The sequence below is a fragment of the Molothrus aeneus genome, chromosome 5 (genome assembly GCF_037042795.1).
Source record: "Molothrus aeneus isolate 106 chromosome 5, BPBGC_Maene_1.0, whole genome shotgun sequence".
NCBI classification, from domain to species: domain Eukaryota; kingdom Metazoa; phylum Chordata; class Aves; order Passeriformes; family Icteridae; genus Molothrus; species Molothrus aeneus.
In genome coordinates this window covers 41,156,358-41,177,222 of record NC_089650.1, presented here as the reverse complement: position 1 = coordinate 41,177,222, position 20,865 = coordinate 41,156,358, and the positions used below count along the sequence as shown (strand labels likewise).

General features: G+C 38.4%; 1 protein-coding gene across 1 annotated transcript in view; it reads right to left on the bottom strand.

Annotated features, from left to right (window-relative positions):
- Nucleotides 1-9,066: 9,066 nt before the first annotated feature.
- ADAMTS20 (ADAM metallopeptidase with thrombospondin type 1 motif 20) overlaps nt 9,067-20,865 on the bottom strand; it is an 85,418-nt gene continuing 73,619 nt past the window's right edge. The window contains exons 29-39 of the mRNA XM_066550377.1: nt 19,838-20,005; nt 18,450-18,623; nt 16,922-17,092; nt 16,081-16,281; nt 15,818-15,947; nt 15,569-15,663; nt 15,376-15,470; nt 14,848-14,981; nt 14,051-14,142; nt 11,228-11,332; nt 9,067-10,584 (exon numbers count right to left, since the gene is read on the bottom strand). Coding sequence (XP_066406474.1) covers nt 10,495-10,584; nt 11,228-11,332; nt 14,051-14,142; nt 14,848-14,981; nt 15,376-15,470; nt 15,569-15,663; nt 15,818-15,947; nt 16,081-16,281; nt 16,922-17,092; nt 18,450-18,623; nt 19,838-20,005 — 1,455 coding nt within the window. The 3' untranslated portion in view covers nt 9,067-10,494. The remainder of the gene's footprint in view (nt 10,585-11,227; nt 11,333-14,050; nt 14,143-14,847; nt 14,982-15,375; nt 15,471-15,568; nt 15,664-15,817; nt 15,948-16,080; nt 16,282-16,921; nt 17,093-18,449; nt 18,624-19,837; nt 20,006-20,865) is intronic.

Sequence of the window (20,865 nt, the reverse complement as noted above, 5' to 3'; positions counted from 1 at the left end):
CCAAACTCACCATAGTTGAACATAAAAAAGAAAGTCTAATAAAATATTTTGGGACTAAGTGTAAGGGAGAGTGTTACCAGCCCTTCCTAGCACCTCACTTCTTTCCCATCAAATTTGTTCCTGACCTTGTCTCTGGAGAGCACTGCTCTTCAGTGGCTACCTTTCTTATGCCTAATGTACCATGCCACTTTTTCATGCTTACTTCAGAAATGAAGGAAGTTATTGACTGAAAGACCTCACACAAAAAAAATCATTGGAGGGGGTGGGAGGGTGGGCAGGGGGAGGGAAAGGAAGCAGTCTGGCAAAGGGATGGATCAGAAGCAATAAGAGTACTTTTCCCTCTTCAGCATCCAGGGAACTTGTAATTCATAATGTGGATGGACTGAAACTTGCTATGTAGTCCTGAAAGTAATTTAAAATACAATCAACAAAGTACTTAAAAACAATGAAATCTGCCAAATGAGTAACCCATTAAAAATGCCCAAAGTATATTATATAAGCAGACTTTAGTGCAACTGCATGGTAAGAAAATATTTGGAGTCGCTAAGACTGTACAGAGCACAAATCAAAATGATGTGTTATTAGAATTGTTTAGTCACCATCTTGTGGGACATTAGGGTAACATTTGGCTGTCTCCTGATTTCAGTTTTTGTGTTCAATGTGTGCTGAAGAAAATGGTGAGAAAGTGACTGCTCTAATATTACACTGGTGTAATATAAGCACACCATACTGCAAAATTTCAGATCACTTCAAGTGCGCTTTAGGGCTCCTGTAGCTTTATTGTGCTGCTGAGCAAACTTTCCAATTTGCAGGTCAAATAATTCTCTCAAAGGGAGTATGCAGATCCTTATAAAAGTTGGCACAATAAAGGGGGGAGAGAAATCAGATTGCTAATGTAAACAGCTATGTCTTCTCAGAGAATGTCTGTGTTTCAGCATCTGATTTCAAATGTTTTCCTTAAGCCCTAATTTATTACTTCAAATTCAGAAACTGTGCCTAGTCTGAAGATGCTTGAGAAATATGCTCCCTCTTTCCATTGGTCCAAACAGTTGGTGCCTGATGCAGACTTTTCTGGGTAAATGTGAACCAGATGTTTCCCAGTCCTAATTTGTGAACTTCTGCCCCAGGTTTCTATGCTGAGGCAGTGCAAGGAGCTGCTCAGCAGTAAAGGGCTGTCTGGGTAAGTGTGCTGTTCCAGACACCCTTCAGTGTTGCAGCACTTTTCTTCTTGTGCTTGGCCACCAAAACACAAATCTCTCTCTTTCTAGGGCCACTGAACAACACCCAGCATAGAAAAATACACTTGTAGTGAGCAAACACACCATACCGTGTGTTTCTAGGAGAGGTGCCAAGTCTGTGTGGGCTCATTATGGCAATCCCTCTGTGCCAGCTCTACCCATGGAAACCACCTCACAGGCTGCTGCTGCTGTGATAGCCAAGGACATCACATCTGAGAGGTCTGTGATAGAGAAATCTGGAGTCAGATCATATTTCCCAATTATTAATAAAACTTCCTTTGAAATAAAAGTAGAGGATCTGGCGCCACTTTATGTTATTCAAAACCATGAAATCCCCCTCTCCCATAATCTGCCAGAATTACTGGCACTTCTGCAACTTCTTAAAAATTTGAGATGTTTTCATCAAGTGAGCATCGTCCCCCTTCAAAATGCACCCAGGGAAGTTTAGTGTTCCAATTTAGCATTGCTGTTTATGAGAAGAGGGAAGGCTGATATTGACCCAGCGCAACACCGTGCATTGGAAACATATTAGCAAGAGTATCTTCACTGCATTTACCCCAAATGGTAAATTTGCATTTTTGCTGCAAATGTCTCTAGGAATGATGCCCTGGGGCCAAGGTGAAGGGTGTAAGCTGTATGTGAGAGGAACAAGGAGAATCTATTTGTTGTCAGCCTCAGGGCTCCTGGGCCAGCAAATGAAACAGAGCTGGGACATTAAGTGACCTCTGTCTTTCTGGCTCTGGCATCAAATTATTGACACATTTCTTGGTGCTATTTTGGCCTCTACTGTTCTCTGGACTGTGTGTGGGTGCATTTTGGAGCAGCATGTGCCAGAGGCCCCCTGCAGCAAGCAGGGACCCTGGAGTAGGTATAGATTTACACCTATAGACATACGGAGATGAACTATCTGTGCTGTGTTGTGCTACTACTTAGTAGGGCAGATGAGGCCATCCATGAAGGTAAGAGTTGAGCTGATGCTTGGCAAGACCTGTTCAATATTTCTTGTCTGCATTGAGTCACATTTTCTTGTTAAGAAGCACCTTTGACTCTAAATGCAGCTATGCAGAGAGCTGGATGGGAAATCATCAGATCATTTCCCAGATTTTAACAGCATATTACCTTATGTCTTTCATTGCTCAGTGTTTTACAGCTCCCCTGTCCCAAAGCCTCTGGGTATATAAAATAGACCACTGATGTCAGATGGAGCATCTTATTATTCCAGAAAAATTACTTGTAAAATTTGTCACACGTAATAAATATTACGAGCAGTCAAGGATCCTAAACCACCCAACTCAAGGTTTGAAGAAGGCATCTTTCATGTTTGATGTGCCTTTCTCTTTCCAATGAGCTGAAAGGCTGCTGGCTCCTGACCTTCAGCAGGGCAGAATAAGGTCTGTCCCAAGCAGGAGGCAGCAAACACCCCAGTGCCCAGCCTTGGAGGTGCACACAGGACACCTGGGTTCCTTGGCAGCACCTGCAGGAAGAGCTATGAGATTGATTCTGGGGAACCAGCTACCACAGTGTCCCTTGGTGATGTGGAAGCCTGAGCTCTGTGCTGACTGCTGAAGCCCAGGCTGGAAGCAAGCAGCTCCCTGCCTCCCACCTCATGGCCAAGCCCTCGTGATGACAAAGAATCAGCACATTATCACTGGAGAAAGGACAGGGTCACTGAGCTGAGTAAGGATCACTTCCCAGATGAACAAGCAGGTATTTTATACATGCAAGGGAGATTCTTGGAAATATTCTGTAGTTCAGCAAATGGGATCATGCTTTTTTTTTAGGCAGAAGATCTAGATTTGAGACTGTCATCTGCTAGTTGAAACTATATAGGGATGACAACCTGTCTTCTGCATGCCAAGAGGTCATTTTCTTGTCCTCATATTTATTATTCTGGTATCTTTAGCACATACTTGGCATAGCAGTGATCACATCATTTAGCTTTGGCTCGTATGGTAAAGGCAGCGTGAAGTAGCAGCACAGTATGCAATTAGATCTTTAAAGCAAAATGTGTCCTCAGATTCGCATGAAATTTCTGCTTTCAAAGCAAGTGATTCTTGTGCAGCTATGGGGAATTTACCTGGCAACCTTTCAAATAAGACAGAAGTTTCAAATAGCAACTCCTGATGAAAAAAATACCACACAAGTAACTGTGTTACAACATTTATCCTGTATTTCTCTCAGCAGTAGCACATTTTGAAAAATAACAATTCTGAAAAATAACCACATGCTTTGTCATGAACAAAATGCTAGGGGAATGTATATGGCTGGGAAAAAACATCCAAAAAAACCCCAGAGCCTGAGGTCTCAAGCATGGGGAACTGGATTCTCATAGAAGATCTGTGCACCAGTGCAGACTTACATGGGTATTACTGGGGTTCAGTGAAGGGCTGGAAGCGTGGCCTGCTGTGGTGACTTGTGGAATCAGACCCAGAAGTCTTTTCTTGCACTGAAGAATGGTCATGCCAATTCACATGCATTTTTTGTAATGTACCATGTTACTAAGAAACCTGAACAACTTTGCCAGGCTGGTACTCATGTTTGAGCTGGCTTATGCCTTTTGATATGGAAGATGCCACTGGCTTGATCAAGAATGTAAATGTGGGTATGGGTAAAAATATTTAAATACTAAAATAGCTGGTTGCTTGAATGTGTGTTTCTAGGGCAATATCATTAAAATAAGAGACCTCAATTTTTCAGGGAGTAAAGCAGAAAGAAAAAATTTTTAAGAACTGATATCTCCAGAAGAGTTATTTTTTGGTTAGAAAAGTAAAGCACACTCAAGAGGTATGAAATAATGTTTGCAGCGTACAGAAAAAAACAGAGAGAAAAAGTCGCTGAGCAGTGCAAAATTGCCTGTAGATACAATTTTTTAATTAAAATTTTATGGTTCTGACAGCTTATATATAATTTAATATGGCAGCAAAAAAACAACACTGGTAACAATGGTGAGGGAGTTGCTTGCATAGGGGCTAGGTAAGCTTTTCAGGTAGCCAGAAGCACAATTTCTTATTAAAGTCCCCTCTCTCCCTCTGCTTAAGCAGGGTGTAAGTTACTGCTGGAAACAGTGCTCCACTCTTCACTTCCTCTGCTGCTTGGGAAATACTCTGAACATTGAATTTCATATGAGGCAATGCTGTCGACAGCTGGTCAGACAAACACATTGCAAGAGGCTAAGCTTCCAGCCCAAAGAATTTCTCCCATTTTTATGCCTGCCTATCTGCATTCCACAGAGATCTGTCTCAAAATAATCTCTCAGTAAATATTTGGCAGCATGATACCAAAAATTCACTTGTCCACAAAAGAAAAGCAGCAATGACTCTAATCCTGCCATGGAAAAGAGGCTTCTAGAAGCACAATAATGTCATTCTTCGCTGTGCACTTTCTGGTCCTGCTTTTATATCAGCTTACAGGTTATGTGGTTTCCCTTTGAGGTAAGAACTATGAATTTACTTCTTTTCCCTTCTCTCTAAGCAGTTAGAAGTGGGAATTCAGCTAAGGATCTGGAGACACTTACTTTTCTGGCAAAGGTAGTAATAAACACAAGACAGAAAACAATAATTGAAGGGCAAAAGAATTCTTAGTTAAATACCTTGTAAACCCTGGTGAAAGGGGCTACTGGTGGCAGCCTTCTTAGCCCTGTCTGATTTGCAGAGCTTCCAGGAATACAAACACTACCAGGGCTGCTGTTTTCCTTACTGAGGTGTATAATAAATGTTTTTACAACAAGCTTTTCTGCAAGATGTTTTAAATACAAAACACTAAAAAGAAACTTTCTGCTCTCTGGTTTTACAAGCACAAATTTCAATTTGTGTTCTGTGCAACCACATTTTTAATTATTCCATCTTCCAAAAGTAAATTCAAAAGCTCATGGACAATGATGAACTGACCATGAATGTCATTACCATGGTCAGCAAATGACTGCCAGAGACAGCTGAAGTGCAAAACAGGATTTCATCCTACAAGGTGTAAATATATGCTGCTGCTATGAATCACTCTAGTCTTCTGCAAATAGAAAATTCATGAGCTCTCCTTGAATGTTTCTTGCTTCTGTAAACCAGACTGCAAAATAAGCCCATACAGTTATTTCAAAAAACGCCTTTCAGTATTCATAAATGAGGGGTTTTGCTTTCCAAAACAAAATAGTAATGATGAGCAAGACAGAAAAAGCTTGGTTTATTTCAGTTCTTTAGAGAGAGTCATTTGTTACAATTTACAGCTCAGATTCTCCATGTTGCATGCTTTGTTTAATTATGCAAATAAAATTTGAAAAACATATGTGGACAAGAAAGTTTTGTTGCAGGAACAGAGATAAAACACACACACAGATTAAAGAGGGAAACATTTGTTTATTGAAAAGGAAAAGGTTCTGGATGGCAGCACAGAGTCAGACATGAGACAGATGAATGCATGCACAGCTGTTCATGTTTAAAGGCAGAATATAGACATAAATACAGTTAGATCTTTGCTCTGCTCTGCTGCTACAGTATTTTTATACAATCAACTCAAAGGAATATCTATCAAAACTGAACACAAGGAGAAATTTATCAGAAACAGAGATTGTTTCTTTAAAGCTAGGATAAACAAAGCCCAGAAAAAGCCTCTCAACCTATAGTATTGCAAAATAAACTTAACTGTGCAAAAGCAAACCACCTTCTATGGATGGCAATATTAAATGTCAGATCCAACTCCAAGTCAGATAGCTTGTATTTCTGTTTGAACAAAATGCAGGTAGTTTACCCCTACTATCACAGTTCTGCTCTGTCTCAAGGAAAGCCAGTACTGTGAAACAGGAATGCCCTTTACAAGCAGTATTTTTTCCCTATGATCTATAAAGCTTATTTTCAAAGCACACAAGAAAGAGAGAGGGCCTCCCTCCATGTTTTAATGATTAGATTATGATTAGTGAGACCATCCTGAAAAATCATAAATGCTCAGGAAATGATGGCCAAATACCATAGGAGAGCAAAACAGGCCACACAAGAGAGACCATAAGGAGGTCTATAGATACAAATACTTCTCCAGAGTTGCCACTTTCTAGCCTTTAAAGGACATTTTTCATATTGGTTCTGCCATGGTGACCTCCACTCATACTTTTTCTGCATCAAGTAAGATACCATGCAACTGTTCAAGGCATTTAAGTGCAGCCTTTAGTATTTCATGCTTCAATTTCTACAAAAGTAGAAATATGGAAGTCTATCATATCATGAAAACTAATTATTGAAAAATGCTTTGACAGGCTTCTTTGGTGTGCAGTAGGAAATTGTTTCAATTTATAAATAAGGCCAACATGGATTTACTGTCAACATGGATTACTGCCAACATGGATTACTTTGAAATCTCAGTTGTGATGTTTATAGATGATGCTTATTTTAATGTTCCTTATTTAAATATTCAGTTATCTTCCTTCAAAGTTATTTTTGTAAATTGTTTTCCTTTATCTTTTCTAAGTTAAAGTTAAAATACTACAGTATATTTCTGATCCACTTATAATTCAAGTTCAGTTTTGATAGCCACAGAACATCAACTTTCACATATCTATTTGTTTCTTTATGGAAACTGTGAAAACAACCCCACATACTCCTTCCTAATTTTTTATACTAATACTAATTCCTAATTATTTAAAGCTTTGCAAGTTATAGAAATCAAGATAGTAGTGCAAGATAGTAGTGTTTTATTCATATTCTGAATTTTCCAAGAATCTCATGTTTTACTGCATTAAAAATGCAAAGACACAAACCCCCTTCCCTGCTACATGGAACTGTCTTTTCAAACAGCTGACCAAACACAGAAGTTACACTGAACATATTCCAGGTTACAGAAGTGGAAGAAAACCCCAAACATTTCCTTCATCTTGTCAAGTGTGTCTTGGATATTAAAGCCTTTCAGTTAGATAAGAAAACCCATGACTGTCCATCAGAAACCTGCATGTGCTGAAATCACTCAGTCACAGCTCTGCCCATGAATGTCAGAATGACTGTACAACACCCGGGTTCCAGATCAAACATCTGGGCACATCCTGCTTCTCTGCAGAGGGAGAGTGGCACAACAGACCAGGATGAATTCTGCTAGAACAGACAACTCTTAGTGCACCCAGAGCCAAAGTTTCCATCTCCTCTGCCACCTCCCACAAATAACCTTTAGGGAAATACAAGTAGAAGACATCTAGAGGATGAATTCATCAAGAGAAGTCACAGGTACTGTCACACGTCAAGTGACATTTTGTTAGAGAAATGTGAGAAAAAAGGTTTTTCATACCTAGTCCCTTTTTGGCACTTAATAATCAGATAAGCATTAAATATGTGCGTGTACACACACAGGTAAGTTAAGCGCACACACGCAGCCAAGTACAGTTCTGTCACCTAATGCGTAATGCTGCCATTGATGGGATTGAAAAGATCCTAGAAGCCATCTAACAAAGCATGGTTACAATCCTCTTTAGCTATTACCATTTACCTTTATTTCTTTTCTCTATGGAACAGTGATAGGGCAGTTGAGCATTTCATTTCCTAAGCACGACCCCAAGCAGGAGAGCCGTGTGACTGTGACAGCCACGGGCAGCTCAGCACACACAGACCCAGGAGGTGGAGCCCACAGCTCTGTCATGGAGTACCCTGCCATTCTGGCAAGCATCTTGGCTCCCCAGTGGGATGGAAATTCAGAGCAATTTCAATTAAAGTCTATGGAAACATCTTACTGCAAGTACAGCCCATGATCCTCTTTTTTGTTTGCATGGCCTCCTAACATGTCAGCATCATCAAATCTCCATTTTCTTCAGAACTGATCATTAGGCTTACATCTTTCTTAAATTGCCCTCAGGACAAAAAGTTAGAAACTTGAAATTGGGATGATTGATTGAGCCCTTCTTCCTCAAAAAAAGAAAAAAAATCTTACTCAGGGAAGTCACAAAATGTCAAAACATAAGGGTTACTTTTTCCCTACAGTAGGCTGAAACTCTAAATCAAGGGTATAATAAAGAAAAGATGCAAAAATCCACAATACAATATAGTGCTGTTCTATGCAAAAGTTGTACCACATGATATCCTGGAAGTATAGAAAATACATTTTTACTCAAAAATACATTTTACTATCCAAGAAAAACATGATATATTGAATACTGCATTAAAAGTCACTTTGTTTGGCAGTGGATTTACAGAGTGACTTTGTGGCAGCAGAGCTGAACACTTTGTAGCCTTTAGATGAGCTGAAAAGAAAAAAGCTCTGTTGGGGATAGAGGCAAACTGCAGTTGCCCTTCTGCCAAAGCAGCAGGCAAGGGACTATGCTATAAAAGCTGGAAAAAGAGAGGAAAACTATTTCAGATTTCTACATTGTTCCAGTTAAAAACTTACAAGGCAACCCCCCCACAAAAATAGAGCTAATCATGGGAGGATAACTGGAAAGAGCAGACAGACATGGAGTTCTTCCCTCTGAAGCAGGATTTGCTTCAATATAAATTATTCCTGTAATTATAACCTCCAGTTAATCCAGTACATGTCAATGTATACCACTGTAGAGGAGCATTAAGAATGTAATTATTCTGTAAATTATCTTAGTTCAGCTTAAAGAAGCTGAAATGTTTTTGCAACATTTTTTACTTAGAGTACAATACCAAAAAGAACCCAAACAAAAGTACCCTGGTACCATTCACACAAGCATATTTATTATATAAATATTTTATAAATTACAAGATTTTAATTGCAAATGTAAACACTTCTAGGAAAATAATGTTTTATAGTCTTATTAATGTTTACAACTATTATAAGGCACATAGTGCAAAAATACATTTCTGATGCAGAGATCACAAATAATTACCTACATGTGTTATCTTAAAAGAAGCTGGGTACACTTCTGTGGTACAGTATTGTTTTTAATTAATAAATATTGCTAAGGCATGGTTAACTTAATTTGTGGATAAAAATGTGATATAGCTGCCACTTGATCTACCAATTATACTGGCTTGCAAAAGAAATATTTGGTTTACAAAATGTGTGTGGTCAGAAAAATGCATGTATAGTTATTTGGTACATTATAATTATCTGGTACAATTATCTGGTAGAAAATTTTATTCTGAATACCTGAGCATTTCCCCTAAAACACATTATCTGTATATGCATATATTTCTACAGTTCTGGATTGTAAGAAAATACAAACCAACAAATCAAAGAGCTAGATCATTTTTTAAACCTTGTAACTCTTCTTTAAATAGCAGATGTTAGAACTGTATTTACAGACATTGAAAAACCAAACTGAGTCAAAGATGGACACCAAAACCACAGTGGGTGTTGCCTCAGATTTTTACTAAGGTTATTGAAAATGATACTGAATCAGGCTTTGAAGGCTGCACACTACTGCAGCCTTTACTAATGTGCCACTGGCCAGGGTAAAGGAGTAAGGTGGATATGGAAAGTGTTTAAGCAAATACATATTTGTGCAATTATACACCAGATCCCATGGTAAACAGAATGCACTGCTTTCACAGTATACATGGATGAGAGGCAGCAATTTAAAATCAGGTTTTGAAGCAATTTGTTTCCATATTTTCTTTTCCTGTAACCACAGCAAACCTAAGACCTGATGTTTAACATGTGCTATAGAGACTACAGAGGTTAAACCACAATTCTCAGTATTTCTGCTAGGATTTGAGCACCACAAAGGATATAATGAAAGGGATGGGGAAAAATGCTTTCACTGACAGAGAAACACACAGATCTATAAAACTATCTCAAGCATTTTGGCTATGTACTTTTCAGCTGTAAGTTATTGACAGATAAACCCTACAAGTTTGCATAAAATTGGAAGTATTGAAATTACCCGTCTCTTTATATAGCAGTAAAGCTTTTGATTCTATATTTTAGCACAATCTGTCATAAAAGATCAGTAGAGGATAAATTTTACTGAATACTGCATAAAGAATTATACTGGTAAGTTACAGGTAAAGAATTACAATTATGGTAAAATTTAGAGTGTTACCCATGAAGTAATCCCAGTGCAATTTACTTGTTAGTACATACTGTACTCTGAATAAATGCTTCTCCAGTAAAACCTGGTCTCTGATTGTGATTTATGCACTTGCTAGCCCACAAACAGATAATACAACCTTGAGTTAATCCTGAAGAAAACAGGAATTCTTATTAGTGAATGTTACAGTAATGATCACTACAGACATGAAAAAATTACACTATACACATACAGAGCACCTACAATTTGAGCCTAAATGGCAAATGTCCCTGCTTTGATGCTCCTAGTACATCAGAGTTCTCACTGTACTTGAAGTTGGAGACCAATAATTGTGTTAGGAACACATTTTCCACAAAATCCTCCACATCTTCCATATATTTTAGTACCATCCTAGGAATTAGACAAAGAGAAGAGTCAATCAAGAAAAGTGATTGAAATCACAGTTGCACAAAATGCTTCTTGAGGTTTGCACACAACAGACCTTTTGACAAATCATACCTAGAAACACTAAATCAAGAGACAGCAGCATTAGCAAAACAGGAACAGAGATCCTTTATCACTACCACTCTACACCTTGTTCCCAGCTCTCCACCATTCCCAGGCTTACCATCCAATGTTGTCTTAAACCAGGCACACTTACTGTTCTCGTTTAACTGGTCTTTGGGTTTCCCATGCTAATAAAGATCAGAGTAAGAAACAAAAAGGATAATCTGTAGTAGGATGATCTTGAACAAAATGTGGAGGCTTGGGTGTTGTGTTTGTGTATTTTTTAGAAGCATATTCAAAGCCTCTAATAAACCAAATTAATACAATAACCTCTTAAAATCAGTTAAGTGAAGGGTAGGCAGGGAGTGCTGATCTGATTTAGATACTGGACAGTATGATTAAACATTGTTGAAGAAAACTTAAAAGGGTCAGAGACTTTGAATGCTATTTCTGATTCACAAAAATCACTGTAGCTTTCACTACAGCCAACACTTGTACCTCTTGTTCAAGCTGTAAGAGCAGGTAAAGGAAAACAACATTGACTCACGTGGGATTTGTGTATGTCAGCAGTGGCATAGTTGCCCTGAGCAATCCATCTCACTGTACTGGATAATCTCAGACCTGTACCAGCCAAGTTAATGCTGAAATGGCCCTAGGGAAAAAATAAAAAAAAAAAAAGTAAAAAAAAAATTACAGATCTGATAAACAGAGCTCAAAACACTAAAAGACTTTATATTGGCATATTTGCACATATCGCTTGGGATATGTCTAAACATTAAGTACTCAAAGGTGTGTACAAAATATGGGCTGGATATGCTGCCTTACACCCTTTCTATGGACATTCACAACACAAAACCAAGTTATTCTGCAATAAGCACCAGCTGTGCATCAGCTGATCTGCAGCATCTGAGTATGAAGACAAAACTAACATCTGACAACTGAAATTATTTTTGCCCTTCTACAAATGAAATTTTAATTTACAAAAAGTACAGACTTTCAAAAGCAAGAATGAAGCTGGTTTTCTTGAATGACTATTTTTTTTTAAGTTCCTGAATTTTTTGGAAATAAATTGATCAAAACCTACTGCTGCCTGTAAAGACAAATCACTTGGACATCTAATTTTCAAATGTTTGCACACTGTAAGATGATGTAAGCATCATCATCTTATCATGTTCCATTGCTTTTTCAGTATAATAAATAACACAACTGAACAAGAACAAAAGTGAATGTTAAAATAAATATTTTAAGTGGAACATTTTGCAATACAAACCATTCACAACAGATATAGAAGCTATTGATTCTAAAACATTTACCCACACAAATACAGACTCTGAAAACTAGCTTCAGTCAGTTCCTATGAGAATAGGAAATATATTAAAAGTAACAAATTTCACTACCTTGATAAACAAACTGGGATACAGAAAATTATTAAATTTCATTCACAGAGAAGTGTTATATGCTACAAAGAAGTACTGCCCCCACAAAGAGCCTAATGATTAGTTCAGGCAACATTACAATCAGAAAACTGCACACCTCTGCATTATTCACTGAAAGCCTGGATTTCTATATTCAGACCTAGTAATTTTTTATTGCAAATGATAGCTTCTCTATTTTATTGCTTAATAATGTCATACATATATAAATATATATAGCTTTTATTATGATGATTCATTTAAATTCTGTTGCAAAACTTCAGTTACATTGCTCAGTGTGGCAGATTTATTTTGAGAGCACTTCTATGTAAAGATGCTGTGCTTAGAGCACTCATGTAGCTCAGGATGAGCTAATAAAAACTCATATGGATAGGGTAGGTTGTTCTCCAAGTATCCACAAAGTGGAAGACTTCCATTTAATGAAGGAGGAAATTCATACAAATGGTGTGGACTGATTTCCATTATTAACAGTCCCAGAGTAACTTCTTTCACAGTGACATCATTTTGCAAAAATAAATGAGAAACGCTATTACAATTACAATGACAGCTCAATAGCTGTCTGATGTATCATGCAGCATGTGCAAGGCCAGGAACAGATTTTAAGGACTAAAAGTACAGGAATGGAAACCTTTTGACTGCATCAAAAGTGTCAGCTTCAGTCAGAACTTTTAGATGGAAATAAATGTGTCAGTGCCGAGCCATGCAAGCAGATAGACCTCCCAACAGAAACTACACACAGCAAACAGATTTGTATCATGCTGCACCCAAAGGACTTGCAGGTTGAAGGCATCCAATACTGTAATGAACTTCAACTGTTTTCTTATCAGGAGTTTAAGTCTGCCAAACCTAGGCACTTCATTTGTACATAAATTGCACATGAACCATCTCTAGCTGCCCTTGGCTGTGCCCACCCACAGCTGGTCCTAAGTTTAGGCAAGCAGGAGAGATGGGCAACAGGGATTCAATTCCAAGCAAGCATGACCCAGTTGGTCTTAATTCCTTTATAACCAGTGAAAAGAAATTCACTTCCAGAGGACACTTGACCTCATCATAAATTGTCTAATAGTGTAAGGTAAGCTGAAGTGTTTTCTAAGGAATCCTGTTTCTGCCATGGGGCTGCAAAGGTCGACTAGCTCAGACCAGGACTACGTCTGCATCATCAAGAAGGACAATGCAGTATAAGCAGACCTGTAAAGTAAAAATTGGCCCAGAGAGCCCAAGTCTGCAGACAGTACACAAATTAGGGGTTTATTTTGGACTAACTCTCCCCTAGTCCCAATCCTCAATAGCATTAGAGTGTATTAAGATCCTTTCTCTGAAGCTCATTGCTGGCTTTAGCTTCATCCAAAAGGGATCCGGTTCATGTCTTTCCAAACTACTCTCTGATGTGAAACAGCAAACAGCAAACTGAGACAATATAGAGATTAATCTAAAAAGCACCACCCAATAAAACTAGAACACTAATGTAGACACAACAATCCATGTGGAAATTTTAAAGTAACCTGCTAAAAAAATATTTCCTCTGGTAGTCTTCAAAGACATGAAGCATCAGGAGAGAAACAAAGAAAAGATTAGGAAAATTATGCAGGATTATAGAAAAGTCACTAGAGGAGAACAAAGACTGAGAAAGCATTAGGGGAAACACAGGATACATCAAATCCAGAGAGGCAGAGCAGTACATGAAACACACAGAAAGCAGGAGACACATACATGGAGCCTACAGGGAAAGGGTGTAATAAACAATTTGGGGGAAAAACTGGGAGGGGGGGATGGTGGAACAGGAGAGAAGAGAGTAAGAAAAAAAATACTTAATAATGTTGTACACTTACCTCACAGAATAGGAGATTGGTTTAGAGCCTTACAGATCTAAACAAGTCACACATATTTTTTTCCTCCTCTTATGTAAACATTTCAAGGGAGTAAGAAATCATAAATACCTGTGGACATCTGGCTGCACTGTAGCAATCTCCAGCTGTAGCAAATGGTACTGCTCTCCCAAGTATAGTCTGAGCAAAAAGAAAATCTGTAGCTAGAAAACAGAAAATTACTCAACACTAACGGCTGCATTTGAAGTTCAGGGGGAAACAGGGAAAAGTGTGAACATGGGTGCTTTATTGTTTGCATTGGGTGGGGTTTTTTCTTTGTTGTTCCCTTGGAAAGGAAGGTTGTGTGTTTTGATTTGAGAAACAATGGTTTGAATTTTGGTTATTGCACCACTAGTCCAACCTACAAGGCCAGATTTCTCTCAGAGATATGAGTGGGTTAGGAGGAAGATGGATGTGGACTTGGACACTGCACCAAGTGATCTGAGCCAACTTGCCAGCTTCAGGCAGTGGCTTAAAGCACTGCAAGATTCCCTGTCCATTTCTTTAGTGTCTGCTAAGGTCTGAGAAGGTACTAAGCAGAGTTCCACAGGAAAACAAAATGCTGTGGACTAAAATAAAATGAAATAATGGGAACAAAACCTTAGAAAATTAGGGTAGTTCACATACAAAATATGAATCTGAGATTCATGCCACTTGATCACTTGGGACAATTAAACAAGGTAAGTAGTCATGGTCTTTCTTTTTTTTTTTTTTAATTTGACATTGAATTTTTAACTTAAATAAGAATTTTATTTGCCCCAAGATGGCACAGCTGGATCTGTAAGTGGATCAAAATATAATTTGGCAATTGTGGCCACATACAATTCCAATAGAATGCTCAAATTGGCTGAAACTAAAAAAATGCTTACTTTTAATTTGCATAGAAACTACATCAAATCTTATTTTGCTAAAAACCGTGAAGCCAGCTGCAAGGTAATCATTTCGACAGGCACAGTCTTGCCTTCTGCTTCCATTGAAGGGACATTCATATGGATTCTGCAACCTGAAGAACAGCAAATATTTAGTTTTCATTTTGAGATTTTTTTCTTAATATCATAGTGAAAAATAAGCGTACTGCACTATGCCACATAAAAATATTAGACAACCTTTACTGAACAACAAGCTCAACTTTTAATCTTGGCTCAACTGAAACACTAATGTGGATTTCTATCAAAGTCAAGGCAGAAAAAAATTATAATAATTTAGTACAAGTAACATAATTTCAGGTTGGAAGTATCCATATTTCTGTATGTGTGCTCACATACCTGGATATTTAAAACAGAAAATCAAGGAAAAAAAATCCTACTCTAATTTCTCACAAAAAGTAAGTATTATTTTATTATCTTACTTTGGAAGGAATAAATGCACTTCATAACATTACAAAACCACTTCTGTACCTGTATCCATATACTTCAGAAAAGTTTTCTGCTTCACCTTTTAGCAATGTCAAATATTCTTTGGGATTCTCCAAGTTCATGCCTGAGCAATAAATCTGGGAGAGAAAATGCAACCCTTTAGCAAAATTTTTATTAGAAAAGAGTTATTTCATAAAAATATGTACTAATAAAAACTCATAAATATTGATAGTACCTTTATCATCCTTCCCTTAACGTTAAGTAGGTATTCACCATCCCTTCTCATCCCTTTTTTAATCTGCATATCTTTGCAGGTGGTAAGAATTTCACCTTCAAAATGAATGATTAAATCATATTAATATTTTAGGAACAGAGCTTACTTTTAGGATTTAATTTCCCATAATTGCATTCCAAATATATTTATAGCTTTAATATAAGTAACCTGGGAAAACATTAACTGCATAAAATCACAGCTATCACTTACATTCTTTCTCATGGCAGATCTTTCTGGCATCTGGTTTTAAATGGGGCAGGCACAAGTCACTAGATAAGCCATTTTCAGTCATACACTCAACTGTTCTCTGCTTTATCCCCACTCCACAAGATGCTGAGCACTAGACATAGATAACCATTAAGACTTAGTTTAGAAAGAAGCAAATAATTAACACCATTATGTCAGCAAGTTATTCTTGGCATTTATTCATGCTAGAAGCAGCTATAAAAATGAGCTTGCACATCTGTACTCACTTTGGTCCACTTCCCCACGGTCCAGGTAGCTGCTTGGGAACATCCTTTGACGTTGCATCTGTAAATGTAGGGGGATGGCTGTACCGGGCACTCTGGGTACGCTACAGCCCGAAGGCCGTGCCTGTGCCGCCTTCGCACAGAGTGGATTCCAACGCAGTAGGGCATCCTCTGCTGGTGACCAAACCCACAGCTCTCTGAGCACTGAAATAAAATCCCCAAGCACAGACGTCATTGCTGTGAAAGGTTCTGGGACGTTTCTGCAGAATTGCATTACAGGTAAGTCAGCTCTGAGCCTTGCTCTGGCAAAGCCTGTCATTGGAGGCGTGCCGCCTTGGGCTGGAACAGCAGTGCACACAAGTGAAGGTCTGCAATTGCTACATGTGCAAGGAGCCACAAAGGCCCATGGTGCCCTTTTCTCAGAGGTTCCAGAGCCATTCCCTCTCAGCTGTGACCCATGCACAGACATGCACACACAGGCAGTGCCGATGTACAAGGGAAACAAAGCACTGAGCAAACACTTCACAGAAATCAAGGAAAGCTTTTTGGTTACTTCAGCGAGGTCAGCTTGCAAGAGAGTTTCCTGGGAACCAGCAAAGAAATCCTGTGGTAGGGGCAGCTCTCCTCTAGTTAGTGATCATAGGTCCTGGGTGGTTAAGGGAGGACTCATAACAGACTCTACAATAAGTCATAGCTGACTTGGAAGGCCAATGTGGAGAAAGTTTAGACACGTTCAAATGTAAATATACTTCTTCTCCACATATGTAACTGAAATTTTACAGTAATATAACATTCTTAGATGTAAAGATATATAAAAGATGTATGAGCAGTACAATTAGTGTACCTGTGACAGTTCTCCTGTGAGCACAACATATTTAGAGGGAGATAGCCCGCAGGTTTTGGATGATGGAGGCTTTGTGGCAGGATCACAGAAACTGTCATCAACTTGCAGCTGGTTTTCATTCACACATTTTACTTTCCTGAAGATCTCCTTTCTTCTAGATGATGCTGAACACTAAAAGTGAGAAAGTTAATCACAGTTCAACTAGACATGTACAGAAGGAAGTTACCTGCTGATTGGCATACACCACTAAAACCCAGACAGCAATACCTTTTGACATCTGCTATCAGTGTCAGACTAAATTATTCACTGAATCAGAGTATTTTACTTTGTTTTCAAAGTACTTCTAATCAGGTTTTTTCCCTGATTAGAAGTACTGAAAGTACTTCTAATCAGGGAAAAAAACCCAAAAAACTGCATAGAGTAACAATGACACAGTAACTGTTGGGTGAGAAAGAGGAGAAATTGAAAAGGTCAAGCCAAGATAATAGGTTGAGGGTAAAAACCCTTCCATATGAAAAAGAAAGAGACAGAAAAGGATTTCAGTGAAATATGAAAGGAGTAAGTTGGTCCTGAAAACAAAACAAGTTGATCTTGAAAACAGAACAAGAGGGAGAGGGAGATGGACAGGTAGAGGGAGAGCCTAGAAAATTTAGCATGTCAGATTATCAATATGACACAAATACACAAAATCTTTTTTTGTTTAATGTTAGAGAAAGGCTCTTCTGCACATCATTTCAGATATTATACATAATTTTTGGGATTTTTCTCTTCCCCATCTTTATATGTCTGTAGTGCAAAATAACAAAAGTTATTAAATTTTTAGCATGTAGAAAATAGTAATTACACTTTTAGAAATGACAGCTCTTTCCTGAAGGTATCTGTAAATGTTTTTAAATATGCAAATAATATAGGGTAAGAGAATGCTGAGTTTTATTTTCTTATCTTGCTTCCTCTTTGGTAGGACAATAATGAGATTTATTTTGCTTCTTCTCTTTTCTGTGACAAGAAAAGATGCTTCACATTTTTTAGATGGTTTAAATCTTCCATACAGAACTTCTTATAAATACTGTCGTCCAAGGATTTTACCTCTGTAGTGTTTACTTCCACAAGACATTTCTTCTGCATTTCTGTTCTTAAAAAGCTGGTTTTTAAAGAGACATTTCATAATAAGGATTCAATAAACACCTTATGCACTATGTAGAGAAGTATGTAGAGATAGTCCTGTCGATAAGTACCTGCTCAGAACTCCACCAGAGCTTTTGTCTACAAAAATAGACAAGCAAATCCTGTAGAGATTATAAAAAGGGAGTATAAATAAAGTCTTTGACATTTTTTGTCACTTTTGAAGTTTTGCAAGCCTGACCTTCAAAATTTCCAGCATGGTCATTTGTTATTCTGCAACACAACAGCTACCAGAAATACATCCAAATGTGGGGGGGAAAGAAAAATTTTAAAAAGAACAGAAACCAAACTTATTATGCCATATTGTATGACTCGATGAAGTCATACAGGTTAAAACCTTACTTACATTTTCCCATCCCTGTGCCAGCCAGTGGTGCTGAAGGCAGGGGGGCAGCTGGCAGTGCCTCATGCTGGCGGGGCGCCAGTCACGGCTGCACAGGGCGTCACTCACCGGCCCCAGGCCTGACACCTGGCAGGAGATGTCCCTTTGCTGAATCCCCTCTCCACAGGATACAGAGCACTAAAAGTGATCAAAATTAGTTGTGGCACTGTGAAACGAGACCGTCCCCCCAGAGGGAGTATAGCTGTCATTAGAAGTTCTTAGGATATTATTTAAAATAAACTTCACAGCCCTTGTGATATTACAATACCTGAAGAAATTTACGTTGAAAATGCAAAACTATAATTAGACATTTTAAAAATACAGAAAATAATTGCATCTGAAGTACCTAACTGAGCTCTCTGCCTACCTTAATTCACGGTAGGGACGATCACGATAGACATGCAAAGCAAAAGTTTACATTTTTGCAAGATCAGTGATTGAAGCTCTAAGTTTACATCTTGTCTTTATTAGAGACTGACAGTCTTGTCTGTTTTAAAATACAAATACTACAATAAAAGAGAAAAAAAATCTCAGTGTTTCAGGTTAGAAAATCTTGCAAAAAGTGTAATATTCTGAGGACACTATCTTTTGCAGGTAGTACTAACAATTTCGAACCCCGAAGAGCTTAAATTCCAAATGCCTCTTTTCCTTCTTCTTGGCCAAAGGAATTTCACCATCCCACTAATGCTTGCTGAGATAAATCTAATTCCCTTTTACCCCAGGCAGAAGCACAATTATGTCCCAAAGCCCACCTAAGTGCCCAAGCTCAATCATAAAGTTCATATTGTTCTATCAAGCCTGGCCAAAATGTGGAGAGTGGTACTGTGTCCAGTGTGGGGAATCTTGTGTTGAAACAGTGAGCGAAATACAAAATATTGCAATGTGCTCAGTTACACACAATTTTACAGCAAGGTGACAGATGTTTTATAAGACCAAATCAGGGAAAAGGCCAGTATTTGTGCCCACAAACCCTTTTTCTTGTCCTTTTCCCACAAACTTGGCTCCATTTCACTATATAGACTAAGATAGCAAATAGTGATATTACTGAATTCATTGCAGAAGGTAAGGAGTAAGCTTTAAAATTCATTGTTAATATACCAGGTAAGATGAGGAAAGTCCTAAGTAGCTATTCAGTACAAAATTGAGATTAGCAAATAATTTCAGTTTTCACATACATTTATTTTTCATTACTCTTAAAAGAAAGAAAAAGAAAATACAATTAAGTACTTGCTAATTTGTGAATTTCATTGCAATGTGTGCACTCACAATTTTTCCCAGTGAAGCAGTGTGTCATGAATATGATATTGTTTTGTATTTTCATGGAGACCATAATTATGGAAGCTTTTACATACCTCTTTCCATCTGCTGGCCTTCCAAGAAGGACATCTTCCAGCTCTACATATTTTGTATGTTCGTGGTTTTTTCAAATGTTTGCAGTTGTCCTCTTCTATTTTTATTTGGAAGCTGTTAATGCAATGCACATCACGAAACTTCAAACCTTTTCCACAGGAAACAGAGCACTGAAAAGAGAAGTGTTATTTCACTACTTTGCTAAAAGTCTCAGAGCAATAAGAAAACCAGCCAAAATGGACTCAGCCATTATAGGAGTTTCTGTATTATGACACAACATCTGCTATACATGTCTGAAACTTCTCTGTGAGCTCTCTCATACTGACCACTACAGATCAGGTGCCAAATATCTCTCACATGTTCATTCATGTCATCATTGAGAAATACCCGTGCTCAGCCATCCATATCCATGCAGGAGACAGCTTGATACTACGATCTCACAGAAACATGCTCTAGCAGCTGTTTCCAGATGTGTACTGCTATTTTCATGCAATCACGATGCTTATCACAAGCACCAAAGACAGGAAAATGCAATATCATGGTGATGTGTCTAGCTAGTAGGCTACAAAGTCATGTTTGCTTGGCAACTCCCCTCCATGAGCTTTGGGTATCTTATGGAATGTGGCAAACAGGCAAGAGAAGAGGTATGAAGTAGACATCACCAGTTTTAGAGCGGCGCTTGGAGGCGTGGGCTTGCCCCACACCTCCCAGTATCCCATTTCTTCAGAAGGCTGCTACAAGATACAGAGCTGGTTCTAGGACCTTCCCTCCTTCCTTCCTCCAATGTCAAACTGTTGGGGCTGCAGGTTTGTTCTGTGAAACCCTGCCTGGCAGGGCGCCCTAGCTGAGACTACAGCGTGCCTGATGGATCAGGCTCTGCTGCAGAAATGGCCATTCCTCTGCTAAACTGCTGGACTGCTGTCAGACTTCAGTGAGGTTGGATTTTAATTCATCACATCAGGGACATCCTATGCACCTACAGAGTAGGGTTACAGGGCTTAAAGAGCTTTCAGTCAAACAAGAAAGTCAA